This window comes from Entelurus aequoreus, linkage group LG07 (genome assembly GCF_033978785.1).
Source record: "Entelurus aequoreus isolate RoL-2023_Sb linkage group LG07, RoL_Eaeq_v1.1, whole genome shotgun sequence".
Lineage (NCBI taxonomy): Eukaryota > Metazoa > Chordata > Actinopteri > Syngnathiformes > Syngnathidae > Entelurus > Entelurus aequoreus.
Window position 1 is genome coordinate 18,107,301 of NC_084737.1, and position 16,010 is coordinate 18,123,310.

At 35.2% G+C, this 16,010-nt stretch overlaps 1 protein-coding gene across 2 annotated transcripts; it reads left to right on the forward strand.

Annotated features, from left to right (window-relative positions):
* The first annotated feature begins 6,773 nt into the window (after positions 1-6,773).
* Positions 6,774-15,830, forward strand: LOC133653467 (uncharacterized). Of its 2 annotated transcripts, XM_062052761.1 has the most exons (5): positions 6,774-6,957; positions 9,954-10,148; positions 13,621-13,768; positions 13,831-13,923; positions 14,203-15,830. In XM_062052761.1, the coding sequence occupies exons 1-5, from the start codon at positions 6,882-6,884 to the stop codon at positions 14,405-14,407; spliced, it is 717 nt and encodes a 238-aa protein (XP_061908745.1). In that variant the 5' UTR covers positions 6,774-6,881; the 3' UTR covers positions 14,408-15,830. The 2 variants fall into 2 exon arrangements, with proteins under 2 accessions (XP_061908745.1, XP_061908744.1); XM_062052760.1 differs by having other exon boundaries at positions 13,621-13,923.
* Positions 15,831-16,010: the final 180 nt, after the last annotated feature.

Sequence of the window (16,010 nt, forward strand, 5' to 3'; positions counted from 1 at the left end):
AATCTCCAGAGAACCACTAGGGCGGCGCTAAAGAGCCGCATGCGGCTCTAGAGCCGCGGGTTGCCGACCCCCGGGCTAGCGATATGTACATATTGCATCATTATGCCTCATTTGTAGCTATATTTGAGCTCATTTAGTTTCCTTCAAGTCCTCTTAATTCAATTTATATCTCATGACACATGTAATATGGCTTTGAATTTTTTGCGGCTCCAGACAGATTTGTTTTTGTATTTTTGGTCCAATATGGCTCTTTCAACATTTTGGGTTGCCAACCCCTGTCCTATGAGGAAGCAGTGCCTGGGGAATCTGTGGTGGGCTCTCCTATTTCTGGGGCTGAGGTTGCCGAGGTAGTTAAAAAGCTCCTTGATGGCAAGGCCCCGGGGGTGGGTAAGATCTGCCAGGAGTTCCTCAAGGCTCTGGATTCTATGGGGCTGTTTTGGTTGACAAGACTCTGCAACATCGCGTGGACATCGGGGGCGGTACCTCTGGATTGGCAGACTTGGGTGGTGGTTCCTCTCTTTAAGAAGGGGAACCGGAGGGTGTGTTCCAACTATCGTGGGATCACACTCCTCAGCCTTCCCGGTAAGGTCTATTCAGGTGTACTGGAGAGGAGGCTACGCCGGATAGTCAAACCTCGGATTCAGGAGGAACAGTGTGGTTTTCGTCCTGGTCGTGAAACTGTGGACCAGCTCTCGGAAGGGTCCTTGAGGGTGCATGGTAGTTTGCCCAACCAGTCTACATGTGTTTTGTGGACTTGGAGAAGGGATTCAGTCCTGTGGGGAGTGCTCAGAGAGTAAGGGGTATCGGACTGTTTGATTGTGGCGGTCCGCTAACTGTATGATCAGTGTCAGAGCTTGGTCCGCATCGCCGGCAGTAAGTCAGACCCGTTTCCAGTGAGGGTTGGACTCCGCCAAGGCTGCCCTTTGTCACCGATTCTGTTCATAACTTTTATGGACAGAATTTCTAGGCGCAGTCAAGGCGTTGAGGGGATCCGGTTGGTGGCTGCAGGATTAGACTCTGCTTTTTGCAGATGTGGTCAGGATCTTCAGCTCTCACTAGATCGGTTCGCAGCCGAGTGTGAAGCGACTGGGATGGGAATCTGCACCTCCAAGTCTCAGTCCATGGTTCTCGCCCGGAAAAGGGTGGAGTGCCATCTCCGGGTTGGGGAGGAGATCTTGCCCCAAGTGGAGGAGTTCAAGTACCTTGGAGTCTTGTTCACCAGTGAGGGAAGAGTGGATCGTGAGATCGACAGGTGGATTGGTGTGGCGTCTTCAGTAATGCGGACTCTGTATCGATCCGTTGTGGTGAAGAAGGAGCTGAGCCGGAAGGCAACTCTCTCAATTTACCGGTCGATCTACGTTCCCATCCTCATCTATGGTCATGAGCTTTGGGTTATGACCGAAAGGACAAGATCACGGGTACAAGCGGCCGAAATTAGTTTCCTCCACCGGGTGGCGGGTCTCTCCCTTAGAGATAGGGTGAGAAGCTCTGCCATCCGGGGGGAGCTCAAAGTAAAGCCGCTGCTCCTCCACATGGAGAGGAGCCAGATGAGGTGGTTCGGGCATCTGGTCAGGATGCCACCCGAACGCCTCCCTAGGGAGGTGTTTAGGGCACGTCCAACCGGTAGGAGGCCATGGGGAAGACCCAGGACCTGTTGGGAAGACTATGTCTCCCGGCTGGCCTGGGAACGCCTCGGGATCCCCCGGGAGGAGCTGGACGAAGTGGCTGGAAAGAGGGAAGTCTGGGCTTCCCTGCTTAGGCGGAAGAAGATGGATGGATGGATGGATATATTCATACAGTATCGTTATGTTTCATCATACATCCATACAGTATCATTATGTTTCATAATACATTCATGCAGTATCATTATGTTTCATAAAACATCCATACAGTATCGTTATGTTTCATAACACATCCATACAGTATCATGTTTCATCATACATCCATACAGTATCATTGTGTTGCATAATCCATCCATGCAGTATCATTATGTTTCATAATCCATCCATGCAGTATCATTATGTTTCATAATCTATCCATGCAGTATCATTATGTTGCATAATCCATCCATGCAGTATCATTTTGTTTCATAATACATGCATGCAGTATCATTATGTTTCATAACCCATACATGCAGTATCATCATGTTTCATAATCCATCCATGCAGTATCATAATACATCCATGGAGTACCATTATGTTTCCTCATACATCCATGCAGTATCAATATGTTTCATAATACATCCATTTAGTATCATTATGTTTCATAAAACATCCATACAGTATCGTTATGTTTCATAAAACATCCATACAGTATCGTTATGTTTCATAATACATCCATACAGTATCTTTATGTTTCATAATACATCCATGCAGTATCATTAAGTTTCATAATACATCCATTCATTGTCATTGTTTCATAATGCATCCATGCAGTATCATTATGTTTCATAATACATCCATGCAGTATCATTATGTTTCATAACCCATCCATGCAGTATCATTATGTTTCATAATACATCCATGCAGTATCATGTTTTAAAACATATCCATACAGTATCATTATGTTTCATCATACATCCATACAGTATCATTATGTTTCATCATACATCCATACAGTATCATTGTGTTTCATCATACAATAATGCAGTATCATTGTGTTTCATAATACATCCATGCAGTATCATTATGTTTCATAATCCATCTATGCAGTATCATAATACATCCATGCAGTATCATTATGTTTCCTCATACATCCATGCAGTATCAATATGTTTCATAATACATCCATTCAGTATCATTATGTTTCATAAAACATCCATACAGTATCCTTATGTTTCATAATACAGCCATGCAGTATCATTGTTTCATAATACATCCATGCAGTATCATTAAGTTTCATAATACATCCATGCAGTGTCATTATGTTTCATAATGCATCAATGCAGTATCATTATGTTTCATAATACATCTATACAGTATCATTATGTTTCATCATACATCCATACAGTATCATTATGTTTCATCATACATTCATGCAGTATCATTGTGTTTCATAATACATCCATGCAGTATCATTATGTTTCATCATACATTCATAAAGTATCATTGTGTTTCATAATACATACATGCAGTATCATTATATTTCATCATACATTCATACAGTATCATTGTGTTTCATAATACATCCATGCAGTATCATTATGTTTTATAATCCATCCATGCTTCAGTATCATTTGAAGCATTACAATTGTTATGGTCAAATGTAGTGACTTTTTTATCCAGCAGATGGCATCATTATCAAGAGGAACACAGTATCAGTGCAGTCTCAATACAGCTAGTGAGTGTGCCACATACTCACCGAGGCATCACTTTTCCCATTTTAGTTAATTTTTTTGTTAGTCAGGTCGTCTTCTTAGTTAGTTGAGTTTAATTAGTTTTTTGTTTTTTGTTAGTTAGTAAGCTAGTTAGCTAAGTTAGTTAGCTAGTTGTTTGAGTTAGTACTTCATGCATGTGTGTTTGTGTACAAGGGTGTGTGCTGAAGTTTACATTTGTTAAAAGGTTACAAATCAGAGATTGTATTTTCTCACACACAGCTGAAGAGAACAAGTCATGAGAAATTCTGTCATTTGTCATTCAAGCGTAATCTTCTTACCAGATGTTGGCGTGCAACACATCTTGCGTGTGTGCGTGTGCGTGTGTGTGTGTGTGTGTGTGTGTGTGTGTGTGTGTGTGTGTGTGTGTGTGTGTGTGTGTGTGTGTGCATGTGTGTGGCCCAAAACAAAAAGTATGTCCACACGACAGCCTGACGATGATGCCTTTAGTAAAATGGGATTTTGGGGATTTTTGCAGGACATTACGACATCAAACTGGAAATGAACGTGCGGACATTCTTGTCACAACAACTGCTGTAATCCTGAAAACTACTTTTAAAAAACATCCTCTACACTTTGATTGCATTTCACTTTTTTACTTCTGATACCAACGTTGGAGTCTTGGCCGATACAGACCCAATACGATATCATCATGAATCCGGCACACTTGTATTATTTAGTCATATGGAATGTTTGATGAAGTGAAATGAGTCCGACAGAGAACGATGGTGGCGATAAAAAACTATGAACTATTTATTATCAACCCTTATGCTGTCTTTAAGTTGAAGTGGAGTGGTCATTTTTATGATTTATTCTTTTTTTTTGGTGACACCTAGTGGCCACAATAATTCATTAAATTAAGCACATGAAACAGATACAAGCCACAATCTTTTACTGGTAAAAGATTTTGTATTCATAATTTTTTTTTTAGCTAGTTAGTAAGTGTTTTTATTGTTATTTTTAGTAAAAAACATATTTAGCTGGTTCGTTATTTTTTGTCATTTTTAAAAACTCGTCAATAAGTTATTTATCGTGTTGTTTTTGTTAATATTTTTTATATAGTTAGTTATTTTTTAAAACCTGTCAGTAAGTTATATTTTCGTGTTATTTTTAGTAAAACATTTTTAGCTACTTAGTTATTTTTTGTCATTTTTTAACTCCTCAGTAAGTTTTTTTTGTTAAACTTTTTTAGCTTGTTAGTATTTTTTTTTTTTTTTTTAAATCCGTCAGTAAGTTTTTTTGTTAAACTTCTTTAGCTAGTTAGTCATTTTGTGTCATTTTTTTAAACCCGTCAGTAAGTTTTTTTGTGTGTGATTTTTAGTTAATATTTTTTAGCTAGTTAGTTATTTTTTAAAGTCGACAGTAAGTTAATTTTTTGTTAAACTTTTTTAGCTAGTTTGTTATTTTTTTTAAACTCGTCAGTAAGTTTTTTTTCCTGTATTTTTTTAGTTAATATTTTTTAGCCAGTTATTTTTTTTACCTCTTCAGTAAAAAAATGTTCATGTTTTTTTAATTGAATTTTTTTTAGCTAAGTAGTTATTTTTTGTCATTTTTTTGTCACAACAACTGCTGTAATCCCGAAAACTACCTTTAAAAAACATCTTCTCAACTTTGATTGCATTTCACTTTTTTACTTCTGATACCAACGTTGGAGTCTTGGCCGATACAGACCCGACACGATATCATCATGAATCCGACACACTTGTATTATTTAGTCATATGGAATGTTTGATGAAGTGAAATGAGTCCGACAGAGAATGATGGTGGCGATAAAAAAACTATAACCTATTTATTATCAACCCTTATGCTGTCTTTAAGTTGAAGTGGAGTAGCCATTTTTATTATTATAATTTTATTTTTTTGGTGACACCTAGTGACCACAATAATTTATTAAATTAAGCACATGAAACAGACACGAGCCACAATCTTTTACTGGTAAAATATTTTCTATTTATAATTTTTTTTTAGCTATTTAGTAAGTATTTTAATTGTTATTTTTAGTAAAAAATTTTTTTAGCTGGTTAGGTATTTTTTGTCATTTTTAAAAACTCGTCAGTAAGTTATTTTTCGTGTTGTTTTTGTTAATATTTTTTATATAGTTATTTTTTTAAACCTGTCAGTAAGTTATTTTTTCCTGTTATTTTTAGTAAAACATTTTTAGCTACTTAGTTTTTTTTTGTCATTTTTTCAATCCGTCAGTAAGCTTTTTTGTTAAACTTCTTCAGCTAGTTAGTTTTTTTTCGTCATTTTTTCAAACCCATTTTTGGTGTGTTATTTTTAGTTAATATTTTTTAGCTAGTTAGTTATTTTTGGAAACTTGTCAGTAAGTTTATTTTTTGTTAAACTTTTTTAGCCAGTTTGTTATTTTTTCAAAACTCGTCAGTAAGTTTTTTTCCTGTATTATTTTTAGTTAATATTTTTTAGCCAGTTAGTTGTTTTTTTTACCTCGTCAGTAAAAAAATGTTTGTGTTTTTTTCAGTTAAATTATTTTAGCTAAGTAGTTATTTTTTCTCATGTTTTTAAAAACTCGTCAATATGTTTTATTTTGTTAAGCTGTTTTAGCTAGTTTGTTATTTTTTTTAATCTCGTCAGTAGGTTTTTTTCCTGTATTATTTTTAGTTAATATTTTTTAGCCAGTTAGTTATTTTTTTTATCTCGTCAGTAAAAAAAATGTTTGTGTTTTTTTTAGTTCCTTTTTTTTAGCTAAGTAGTTATTTTTTGGCATTTTTTTAAAACTCGTCAGTAAGTTTTATTTTGTTAAGCTTTTTTTTAGCTAGTTAGGTTTTTTTTCTCATTTTTTAGCTACTCAGTATGTAAGTTAAGTTTTTGAACGATGACGGCGATAATAAAAAACTATAACCTATTCATTATTAACCCTCTGGAATTAATTCATGCTATCTTTAAGTTGAAGTGGAGTGGTCATTTGTAATATTTATTCATTTTTTTTATTACTGACGAGAATAAAAAATGTTTTATCCCACAATAATTCATTAAGTTAAGCACGTGAAACAGACACTATAGCCACAATATTTTACTGGTAAATGATTTTGTATTTTTAGATCTAATGGTTGTTATTAAAAAATGCACTAATATAAATACATGTATGTGTACATATGTATGTATATATGAATGTATGTATATATATATATATATATATATATATATATATATATATATGAATGTATGTATATATATATATATATATATATATATATATATATATATATATATATATATATATATATATATATATATATATATATATATATATATATATATATATATATATATATATATATATATACATATATATTTATCTAATCTTGTATAAAGAAAGAATGGTCACACATACTTGATGTGTCACGTGACGTGTTCTCCACCCCCTTTGTCTGCTCGCCTGCTCTTCACTTGTTCACTTGATCACTTGTTCACTCGGTCAAAGTGAGCAGACGGGCTCTATTGCATCATCATCATCATCATCATCATCATCATCCTCTTCATATTCATCATGTCCTTGACTGCAGCTTCCAGACTTCATGAATCCAACCTTAATTTGACCAACAGAAGCCAGAAGAACAACTGGGGTAAGTTGCAAGATGAATATAATTATGTTATGATCAATAAGTGAAATATAAGTATCGGAAGTGAAGTAGTAGTCGAGTAAGTTTTCAATGTTTCCTTATTCAAAAGTCAGAAAATGTCCCGAATAATGAAAATATGACCCATAAAACAATTGGTCCAATGCATTTGATTTTGTCAACAAATACTTGAAAGTGTTCATTATTTTGATAAAGATGTTCACAATGAATATGAAAATAAGTGTGCACGTTGTCATGAAGAGAGGAAGTTGCAGCTGCTTGCTAACCACAAACCTTCTTTCTCCAAAACAGGAAGTACAACAAAATATAAAGGTTACAAACACAACTGTTAAGATGAATTATCATTAGAAATGTGATTTTACGGCATCTTTAGACCTTTATCATTTGTTTTTACATTTATTTTATATTTCTATTATTTGTTTTTACATTTATTTGATATTTTTATCAATTGTTTTTACATTTATTTTATATTTGTATCATTTGTTTTTACATTTATTTTATATTTATATAATTTGTTTTTACATTTATTTTATATTTCTATCATTTGTTTTTACATTTATTTTATACTTCTATCATTTGTTTTTACATGTATTTTATATTTCTATCATCTGTTTTTATACTTCTTTTATTATATATTTGTTTTTACATTTATTTGATATTTCTATTATTTGTTTTTACATTTATTTGATATTTTTATCATTTGTTTTTACATTTATTTTATATTTATATAATTTGTTTAACATTTATTTTATATTTCTATCATTTGTTTTTACATGTATTTTATATTTTTACCATTTGATTTTACAAGTATTTTATATTTCTATCATTTGTTTTTTAATGTATTTTATATTTCTATTATTTGTTTTTACATTTATTTGATATTTTTATCATTTGTTTTTACATTTATTTTATATTTGTATAATTTGTTTTTACATTTATTTTATATTTATATAATTTGTTTTTGCATTTATTTTATATTTCTATCATTTGTTTTTACATTTATTTTATACTTCTATGATTTGTTTTTACATGTATTTTATATTTCTATCATCTGTTTTTATACTTATTTTATTATATATTTGTTTTTACATTTATTTTATATTTCCATATTTGTTTTTACATTTATTTGATATTTTTATCATTTGTTTCTACATTTACTTTATATTTGTATCATTTATTGTTACAAGTATTTTATATTTCTATCATCTGTTTTTATATTTATTTTAACATATATTTGTTTTTACATTTATTTTATATTTATATAATTTGGTTTTTACATTTATTTTATATTTATATCATTTGTTTTTACATTTATTTTATATTTATATCATTTGTTTTTACATGTATTTTATATTTTTATCATTTGTTTTTACAAGTATTTTATATTTCTATAATTTGTTTTTACATGTATTTTATATTTCTATCATCTGTTTTTATACTTATTTTAATATATATTTGTTTTAACATTTATTTTATATTTCTATCATTTGGTTTTACATTTATTTTAACTTCTCTATCATTTATTTTATATTTCTATCATTTATTTTTACAATTATTTTATTGTTTTATCATTAGTTTTTTACAAGTATGTTATATTTCTATCATTTGCTTTTACATTTATTTTAATACCTCTATCATTTGTTCCTTTTTTTACATTTGAAATCAGCACTAAAAATAATAACCGTGTTTTTTTTTAATCGTTATTTCAAGTAAAACAAAAAAAGAAAATTTAGTTAGTTATTTTTTTTGGTCATTTTTTAACAAGTTAGTAAGTTTTTTTTTATTTTTAGTAAAAAAAAAATGTGTTAGTTATTTTTGTTCATTTTTTAAACTTGTCAGTAAGTTATTTCTTGGTTATTTTTAGTTAAACGTTTTTAGCTAGTTAGTTATTTTTTTCCCATTGTTTTAACCAGTCAGTAAGTATTTTTTTCAAATGTTTAGTAAAAAATATTTAGCTAGTTATTTTTTCTCATTTTTTAAACTTGTCAATAACTTATTTTTTGGCTATATTTAGTTAAACGTGTTTAGCTAATTAGTTATTTTTTGTCATTTTTCCAACTAGTCAGTACGTTTTTTTATAGTTTTTTTTACCAAAAAATGTTTAGCTAGTTATTTTTTGTCATCTTTTAAACTCGCCAGTAAGTTTTTTGTTGTTGTTATTTTTAAGTAAACTTTTTTAGCTAGTTAGTTATTTTTTGTCTTTTTTTTTAACCAGTCAGTAAGGTTTATTTTATTTTATTTTCAGTCAAAAAAATGTAGGTAGTTATTTTTTGTCATTTAAAAAAACAACTCGTCAGTAAGTTATTTTTTGTTATTTTTAGTTAAATCTTTTTAGCTATTTAAATAATGTAGTTAGTTATTTTTAGTAATTTTCTTAAAATGTCAGTGAGTTTTTTTCATGCTATTTTTTAGAAAACATTTTTTTTATCTAGTTAGTTATTCTTGTTAACTTTTTTAGTTAATTTTTTTTGTCATTTTTTAGCTAGTCAGTAATTAAGTTAAGTTTTTTTTAACGTTTTTTTAGTCAGCTAATAAGTAATTTTTTGTGATTTTTTTTTAGCTCGTCATTTTGTAAGTTCATTTTTTGTTAGTTAATTTTTTAGCTATTCTTTCTGTTAGTTTAATTTAGTTACTTTCCTTTAGGTTTTTCGCTAGTCTTAGAGTAAGTTAGTTTTTATTAGTAAGTTAGTTAGTTTTTATTAGTAAGTTAGTTATTTTTTGATTAGTCATTTTGTTCTTACTTTTAATATTTGTTATTTTTTGTAGCAAGTCAGTTCATAAGTCAGTTTTTTGTTGTCATTTTTGCTAGTCAGCTAGTAAGTTAATTATTTCTTTGTTAGTCAATAAGTTAGTTGGGTTGTCCCTCGCCAGGAATACAAAAGTTGGCTTCATAGAAAAGTTGCCATTTGTCTCACACAGTAAAATAAGTTGTTTTAAAAACACAACAAAATGTTTTTTCCATAATAACATTTGTGTGTTAGTTTCTTTCCAGACCAAGTGCCCGCCTCTGCCCTCGCCCACCCTGGGCACACACGTGGTCCTGACAGGCAACGGCAGTCATGTTGGCTCCATGGTGTCGCTGCTGTGTCCGAGCAAACACAAGCGAGTGGGCGTGGAGCTGACGTGTGTCATGGCCGCCAACAAAGCTCGCTGGGTGGGTGAACTCCACTGCACACGTAAGTCGGCATAAAGACCTCTCCACGGGGGGTCAGGGCCCCTAGGGGGAACTGCTGGGGGGGGGGGGGGGGGGGTCGGAACATTTATGGTTGATTACTTTTATAAATATATTTTTTTATATTCCTCACATTATTTTCGACAAGTGTGAATGTTTTTAAATATGCCAGTGACTTTACTGGACCTGTTGTGGTTTGACTAAGGGGAGATGACGGCAACGACACCAGGGGGAAGTAATGTTCAATAATTTATTATATGTATAGTCACTATATATAATAATAATAAACAATACTCACTAATAACCTACACTAAGGAAATGGAGAGTGTCAAAACCCAAGAGTGTATGTGTGTGAGGCTATGTGTGTAGTTAGCTGAGGTGTGTGTTACCAAGTGTTGTCGAGAGCGAAGGAACATGGAAGTCCGTGGGGCAGGCAGATGATCCAGGGGCGGAAGCGGGGTCCAGAGGCGGGAGCGAGTCGTCGTAGTCCGGGAGCTAGCGAGTCCTCGAGAACTAAGAAGTATGAGGGAGGCAGGGAAGATCCAGGAGCACAAGACGCACAGCTTGACTCGGGGATGCACACAGGGAACTGCGGGGTGAGGGAGGACACGACAATCAACGCAGGGAAAAAAACAGAGATCAGGACAGAAGGCAACTAGGAAGCTGGAGACGATCTCACGGTACGCCAACAGAAGGTTATATTCCGGCGCGGGATGGCAGGTTGTGCCGGCTTATGAAGGCAGCTCGCTCATCACGGGCAGGTGCGCTGATTGCAGATTGTCTGCAGGCACGAGGAGGCACGCCCGCAGCGGAGAGAGAGCGCCTGTGGGCGTGGCCCGCGGTGCGCTTGTCAGGACACAAAGATGGCCGTGACAGGACCTTTAAAATAAAAACATATTTATATTACTTAGTCATGCCATCACCTGAATAATGTAATATTGCAGAGTAACAAAGTTACATTTAAAGCCTAATTTCCGGAAGATAAGACGACCCTCACTGTAAGAACTGCTTTTAAAAAACACGCAAAATGACAAAAAAATACTCCTATTTTTAAAGCAAAACTATTTTTGTGCTGTTTACTGATTAAAAAAAAAATAAATAAATAAAAAAAAAACAATAAAAAATAAGTAAAAAAAGAAAAGTAAATAAATAAACTGTATTATAACACTGGTGTGTGACTGACAGGAAGAAAAGCTCTGACGACATAACAACACTTCAACGCTAACCGGACTGGAAAAAACTAGGTCCATATCGGCACCTCATTTTGGTGCTAAATGAATATTTGCCTTAGTCTTAACGCGGACGAGGCAAAAGTGAGGTACGGTTATCGTCTTTTATTCCACGGTCGTGACGCACGAAAGTTTGTACTTCACCTGAAAAAGATGCTGAGTCAGCCGCCTGCAACAAGTTAGCCGGACGCATACATTTGTCCAAATGTGGCCAAGTGGACGAATTGTGGTGAGACGTAGCCACACTTCAATCAATCAATCAATGTTTATTTATATAGCCCTAAATCACAAGTGTCTCAAAGGGCTGCTTGCCACCCTTGAGACCTCCGAATTCGGGAGATTATATTTAAGGAGTATATTTATGGCTAGAATTCATTGAAATTCAAGTATTTCTTATATATATATAAAATAAATAAATAAATAAAAAATAAAAAAAAATAAAAAATAAATATATATATATATATATATAGTACAGTACACAGTAATGAAAACACAGTTATTCTACTAACTGTACTGTACTTGCTGCTTACTTAAAAAACAAAATAACACTTACCTTTCACTATTTGAGTAGCCTTTGTTCTGCCATTTGAGTACTGGCGAGCGATCTCTGAATCCGGGAACATAATTGGTATCAAATTGATGGTTTGGCTTCTCCAGTTAGGTGTCCTTCATTTTTTGACCTAGGCTCCTCCGGGTGCTGCAGACCTGTTTAATGAGGCTCACTTGTAATAAAGCAACTTTTGATCCGGCCGCACTGCTGTGTTGCCCATCCTGTCCGGGAGGGGGTGACAAGACCAGAAATACACTTCAATGTACACACGGCTTAGAAACCGGAAGAGAAGACGTTCACGAAGGTGGGCTCTGCAAACCCAGAACGAGTCGAGGCAATATTTGTAGTTTTCTATAAATGGTCTTTTCCTCGATTAAACGCCCCTCCATTTGCTCTATCGTTTTTTTTTTTGCTGTCCCCAGGAAACGATGTACACAACCAGTGAAGTTGGCACGTTGTGTAAAAGGTAAATAAAAACAGAATACAATGATTTGCAAATCCTTTTCAACCTATATTCAATTGAATAGACTGCAAAGACAAGATATTTAACGTTGTTATTTTTTTGCAAATATTAGCTCATTTGGAATTTGATGCCTGCAACATGTTTAAAAAAAGCTGGCACAAGTGGCAAAAAAGACTGAGAAAGTTGAGGAATGCTCGCCAAACACTTATTTGGAACATCCCACAGGTGAACAGGCTAATTGGGAACAGGTGGGTGCCATGATTGGGTATAAAAGCAGCTTCCATGAAATAATCAGTCGTTCACAAACAAGAATGGGGCGAGGGTCACCACTTTGTGAACAAATGCGTGAGCAAATTGTTGAACAGTTTAAGAACAACATTTCTCAACCAGCTATTGCAAGGAATTCAGGTATTTCACTATCTACGGTTCAGAGAATCTGGAGAAATCACAGCAAGGCCGAAAACCAACTTTGAATGCCCGTGACCTTCGATCCCTCAGGCGGTACTGCATCAAAAACCGACATCAGTGTGTAAAGGATATCACCACATGGGCTCAGGAACACTTCAGAAACCCACTGTCAGTAACTACAGTTAGTCGCTACATCTGTAAGTGTAAGTTAAAACTCTACTATGCAAAGCGAAAGCCATTTATCAACAACACCCGTAAATGCCGGGTGTTGTTGGGCCCGAGCTCATCTAAGATAGACTGATGCAAAGTGGAAAAGTGTTCTGTGGTCTGACAAGTCCACATTTCAAATTGTTTTTGGAAACTGTGGACGTCGTGTCCTCCGGAACAAAGAGGAAAAGAACCATCCGGACTGTTCTAGGCGCAAAGTTGAAAAGCCAGCCTCTGTGATGGTATGGGGGTGTATTAGTGCCCAAGACATGGGTAAATTACACATCTGTGAAGGCGCCATTAATGCTGAAAGGTACATACAGGTTTTGGAGCAACATATGTTGCCATCCAAGCAACGTTAACATGGACGCCCCTGCTTATTTCAGCAAGACAATGCTGATAAAAATACAGTTCATGAGTTTGAACATCAAATATCTCGTCTTTGTAGTGCATTCAATTGAATATGGGTTGAAAAGGATTTGCAAATCATTGTATTCCGTTTATATTTACATCTAACACAATTTCCCAACTCAAATGGAAACGGGGTTTGTATCATAAACGGTTCCGTCCTTAGGACTAAGTACAGTAACCGTACGTGTCGTTGTGGTTTTCTCCGCAGCGTTGTCTGTCTTTGAAGGCAATGGCTTCCGTGTGGCTGCTCTGGCGTCCATCGTGAGCATTGGCGTAATATTCATCATGTCCATGCTCTTCATCACCTGCTGTATTCTGGACTGCATTCAAAAAGACGCCAGGAGAAGGCAGCAGAGGCAAGTTGGATTTGAAAAGGTCGGGAGAAAATACGAGTGGCTGAGTCTTGTCTCGCGTGTAGGAGGTGTGAGAAGGAAGCGGACGGCCTCGAAGGCCTGGAGAAGTACGCGTCATGGTGGGACATCCACGTCCCAGACCACGTGTGTGACAACAGGTGAGCTCCCAATCTGTGGAACGCTCTCCCTGACCACCTGAAGGCACCACAGACTGTGAATGCTTTTAAAAAAGGCTTAAAAACCCTTCTTTTTAAAAAAGCCATTTTTTAGATATATGCATACTAGTTTTAGCTATTTGGCTGTTGTAGTTTTTATTTGTATTTATTTTTTATATATATATATTTTTTAATACACTGTAGCACTTTGAGGTTGTTTATTCAATGTAAAGTGCTTTTCACAAATAAAATCTATTATAATTATTATTCTGCTGCACACAGTCCTCCCAGACGGTGCACCTACAGCCATGGCCGCACGAGTACTCTCCCCGGCTTCAGCTGGGATCAACGTCTCATCGCCACATCGGATAGCGATCGGATCTCAGGACCGCCTCCTTACGGTTACGTGTGCACACGCTCGGATCATGTACCGCTCCCTACTCGAGAACCTGGTCTCCCATGGCAGCATCACAGCTGTGAATTGTGAGAGTGCACAACAACAACAACACTGTGCACTAACGCTGCCGGTCAAGAATATTCTGGAACTTCAATCCCTTCCACAGCTCGGGTGTCCAAACTTCCTCCAGCAATGGCAGCTTGCAGATTAAAGACAAGATATTTAATGTTCGAACTGAGAAACTTATTTTTTTTTGCAAATAATCATGAACTTAAAAATAAGCAGGGGCGTCCATGATATAACGTTGCTTGAATGGCAACATATGTTGCTCCAAAACCTGTATGTACCTTTCAGCATTATTGGTCCCTTTACAGATGTGTAAGTTACCCATGCATTGGGCACTAATACACCCCCATACCATCACAGATGCTGGCTTTCTAACTTTGCGCCTAGAACAATCCGGATGGTTCTTTTCCTCTTTGTTCCAGAGGACACAACGTCCAGTTTCCAAAAAACAATTCTATATGTGGACTCGTCAGGCCACAGAACACTTTTCCACTTTGCATCAGTCCATCTTAGATGAGCTCGGGCCCAGCGAAGCCGGCTGCGTTTCTGGGTGTTGTTGATAAATGGCTTTCGCTTTGCATAGTAGAGTTTTAACTTGCACTTACAGATGTAGCGACGAATTGTAGTTACTGACAGTGGTTTTCTGAAGTGTTCCTGAGCCCATATGGTGATATCCTTTACACACCGATGTCGCTTTTTGATGCAGGGATCGAAAGTCAAGGGCATTCAACGTAGGTTTTCGGTCTTGCCGATTACGTGCAGTGATTTCTCCAGATTCTCTGAACCTTTTGATGATATTACGGACCGTAGATGATGAAATCCCTAAATTCCTTGCAATGGCTGGTTGAGAAATTTTGTTCTTAAACTGTTGGACAATTTGCCCACGCATTATGTTCACAAAGTGTTGACCCTCGCCCCGTCCTTGTTTGTGAATGACTGAGCATTTCATGGCAGCTGCTTTTATACCCAATCATGGCAGCCACCTGTTCCCAATTAGCCTGTTCACCTGTGGGATGTTCCAAATGAGTGTTTGATGAGCATTCCTCAACTTTCTCAGTCTTTTTTGCCACCTGTGCCAGCTTTTTTGAAACATGTTGCAGGCATCAAATTCCAAATGAGCTAATATTTGCAAAAAATAACAGCGTTCAAATCCAGTTAGACAGGACATCTTGGTTGTTTTTATTTCTTGGTTGTTTTTATTTCTCATTTTACCCTTTTTGTATTCATTAAATTTTAGTATTTTAGGTGATATATTCTGCACTTTCTTAAGGTATATTTTACTACTGTATTTTATTAATCATTCCGTTTTTCAGTGTAAATGTGACACTGTGTGCCCCTTTTCTTATGTCCGTACAGCACTTTGGCCAACTGGGGTTGTTTTTAATTGTGCTATGTAAATAAATAAACTGAACCAATACTGTAATTTACCAACTAAAAAAAATAAATAAATAAATTTAAAAAAAACGCAACTTTTTTCCACACGCTTTGAACCTGCGGCTTATACAACAACGCGGCTAATTTATGGATTTTTTCCCCAACTTCATACCGCCCGTTGGGTTTAGACCACAGGATGAGGATCAAGACAATAAGGGTGCGGGAAAAAAAATTAATATCCGGATCGCGATCC

What these genes read in the sequence shown, in the direction of transcription:
- LOC133653467 (XM_062052760.1), top strand. Translation starts at nt 6,882, where the DNA reads ATGTCCTTGACTGCAGCTTCCAGACTTCATGAATCCAACCTTAATTTG. An exon ending in AAGCCAGAAGAACAACTGGG is followed by an intron (nt 6,958 to 9,953) that starts GTAAGTTGCAAG and finishes TTTGTGTGTTAG; the next exon opens with TTTCTTTCCAGACCAAGTGC. An exon ending in GGGTGAACTCCACTGCACAC is followed by an intron (nt 10,149 to 13,620) that starts GTAAGTCGGCAT and finishes TTTTCTCCGCAG; the next exon opens with CGTTGTCTGTCTTTGAAGGC.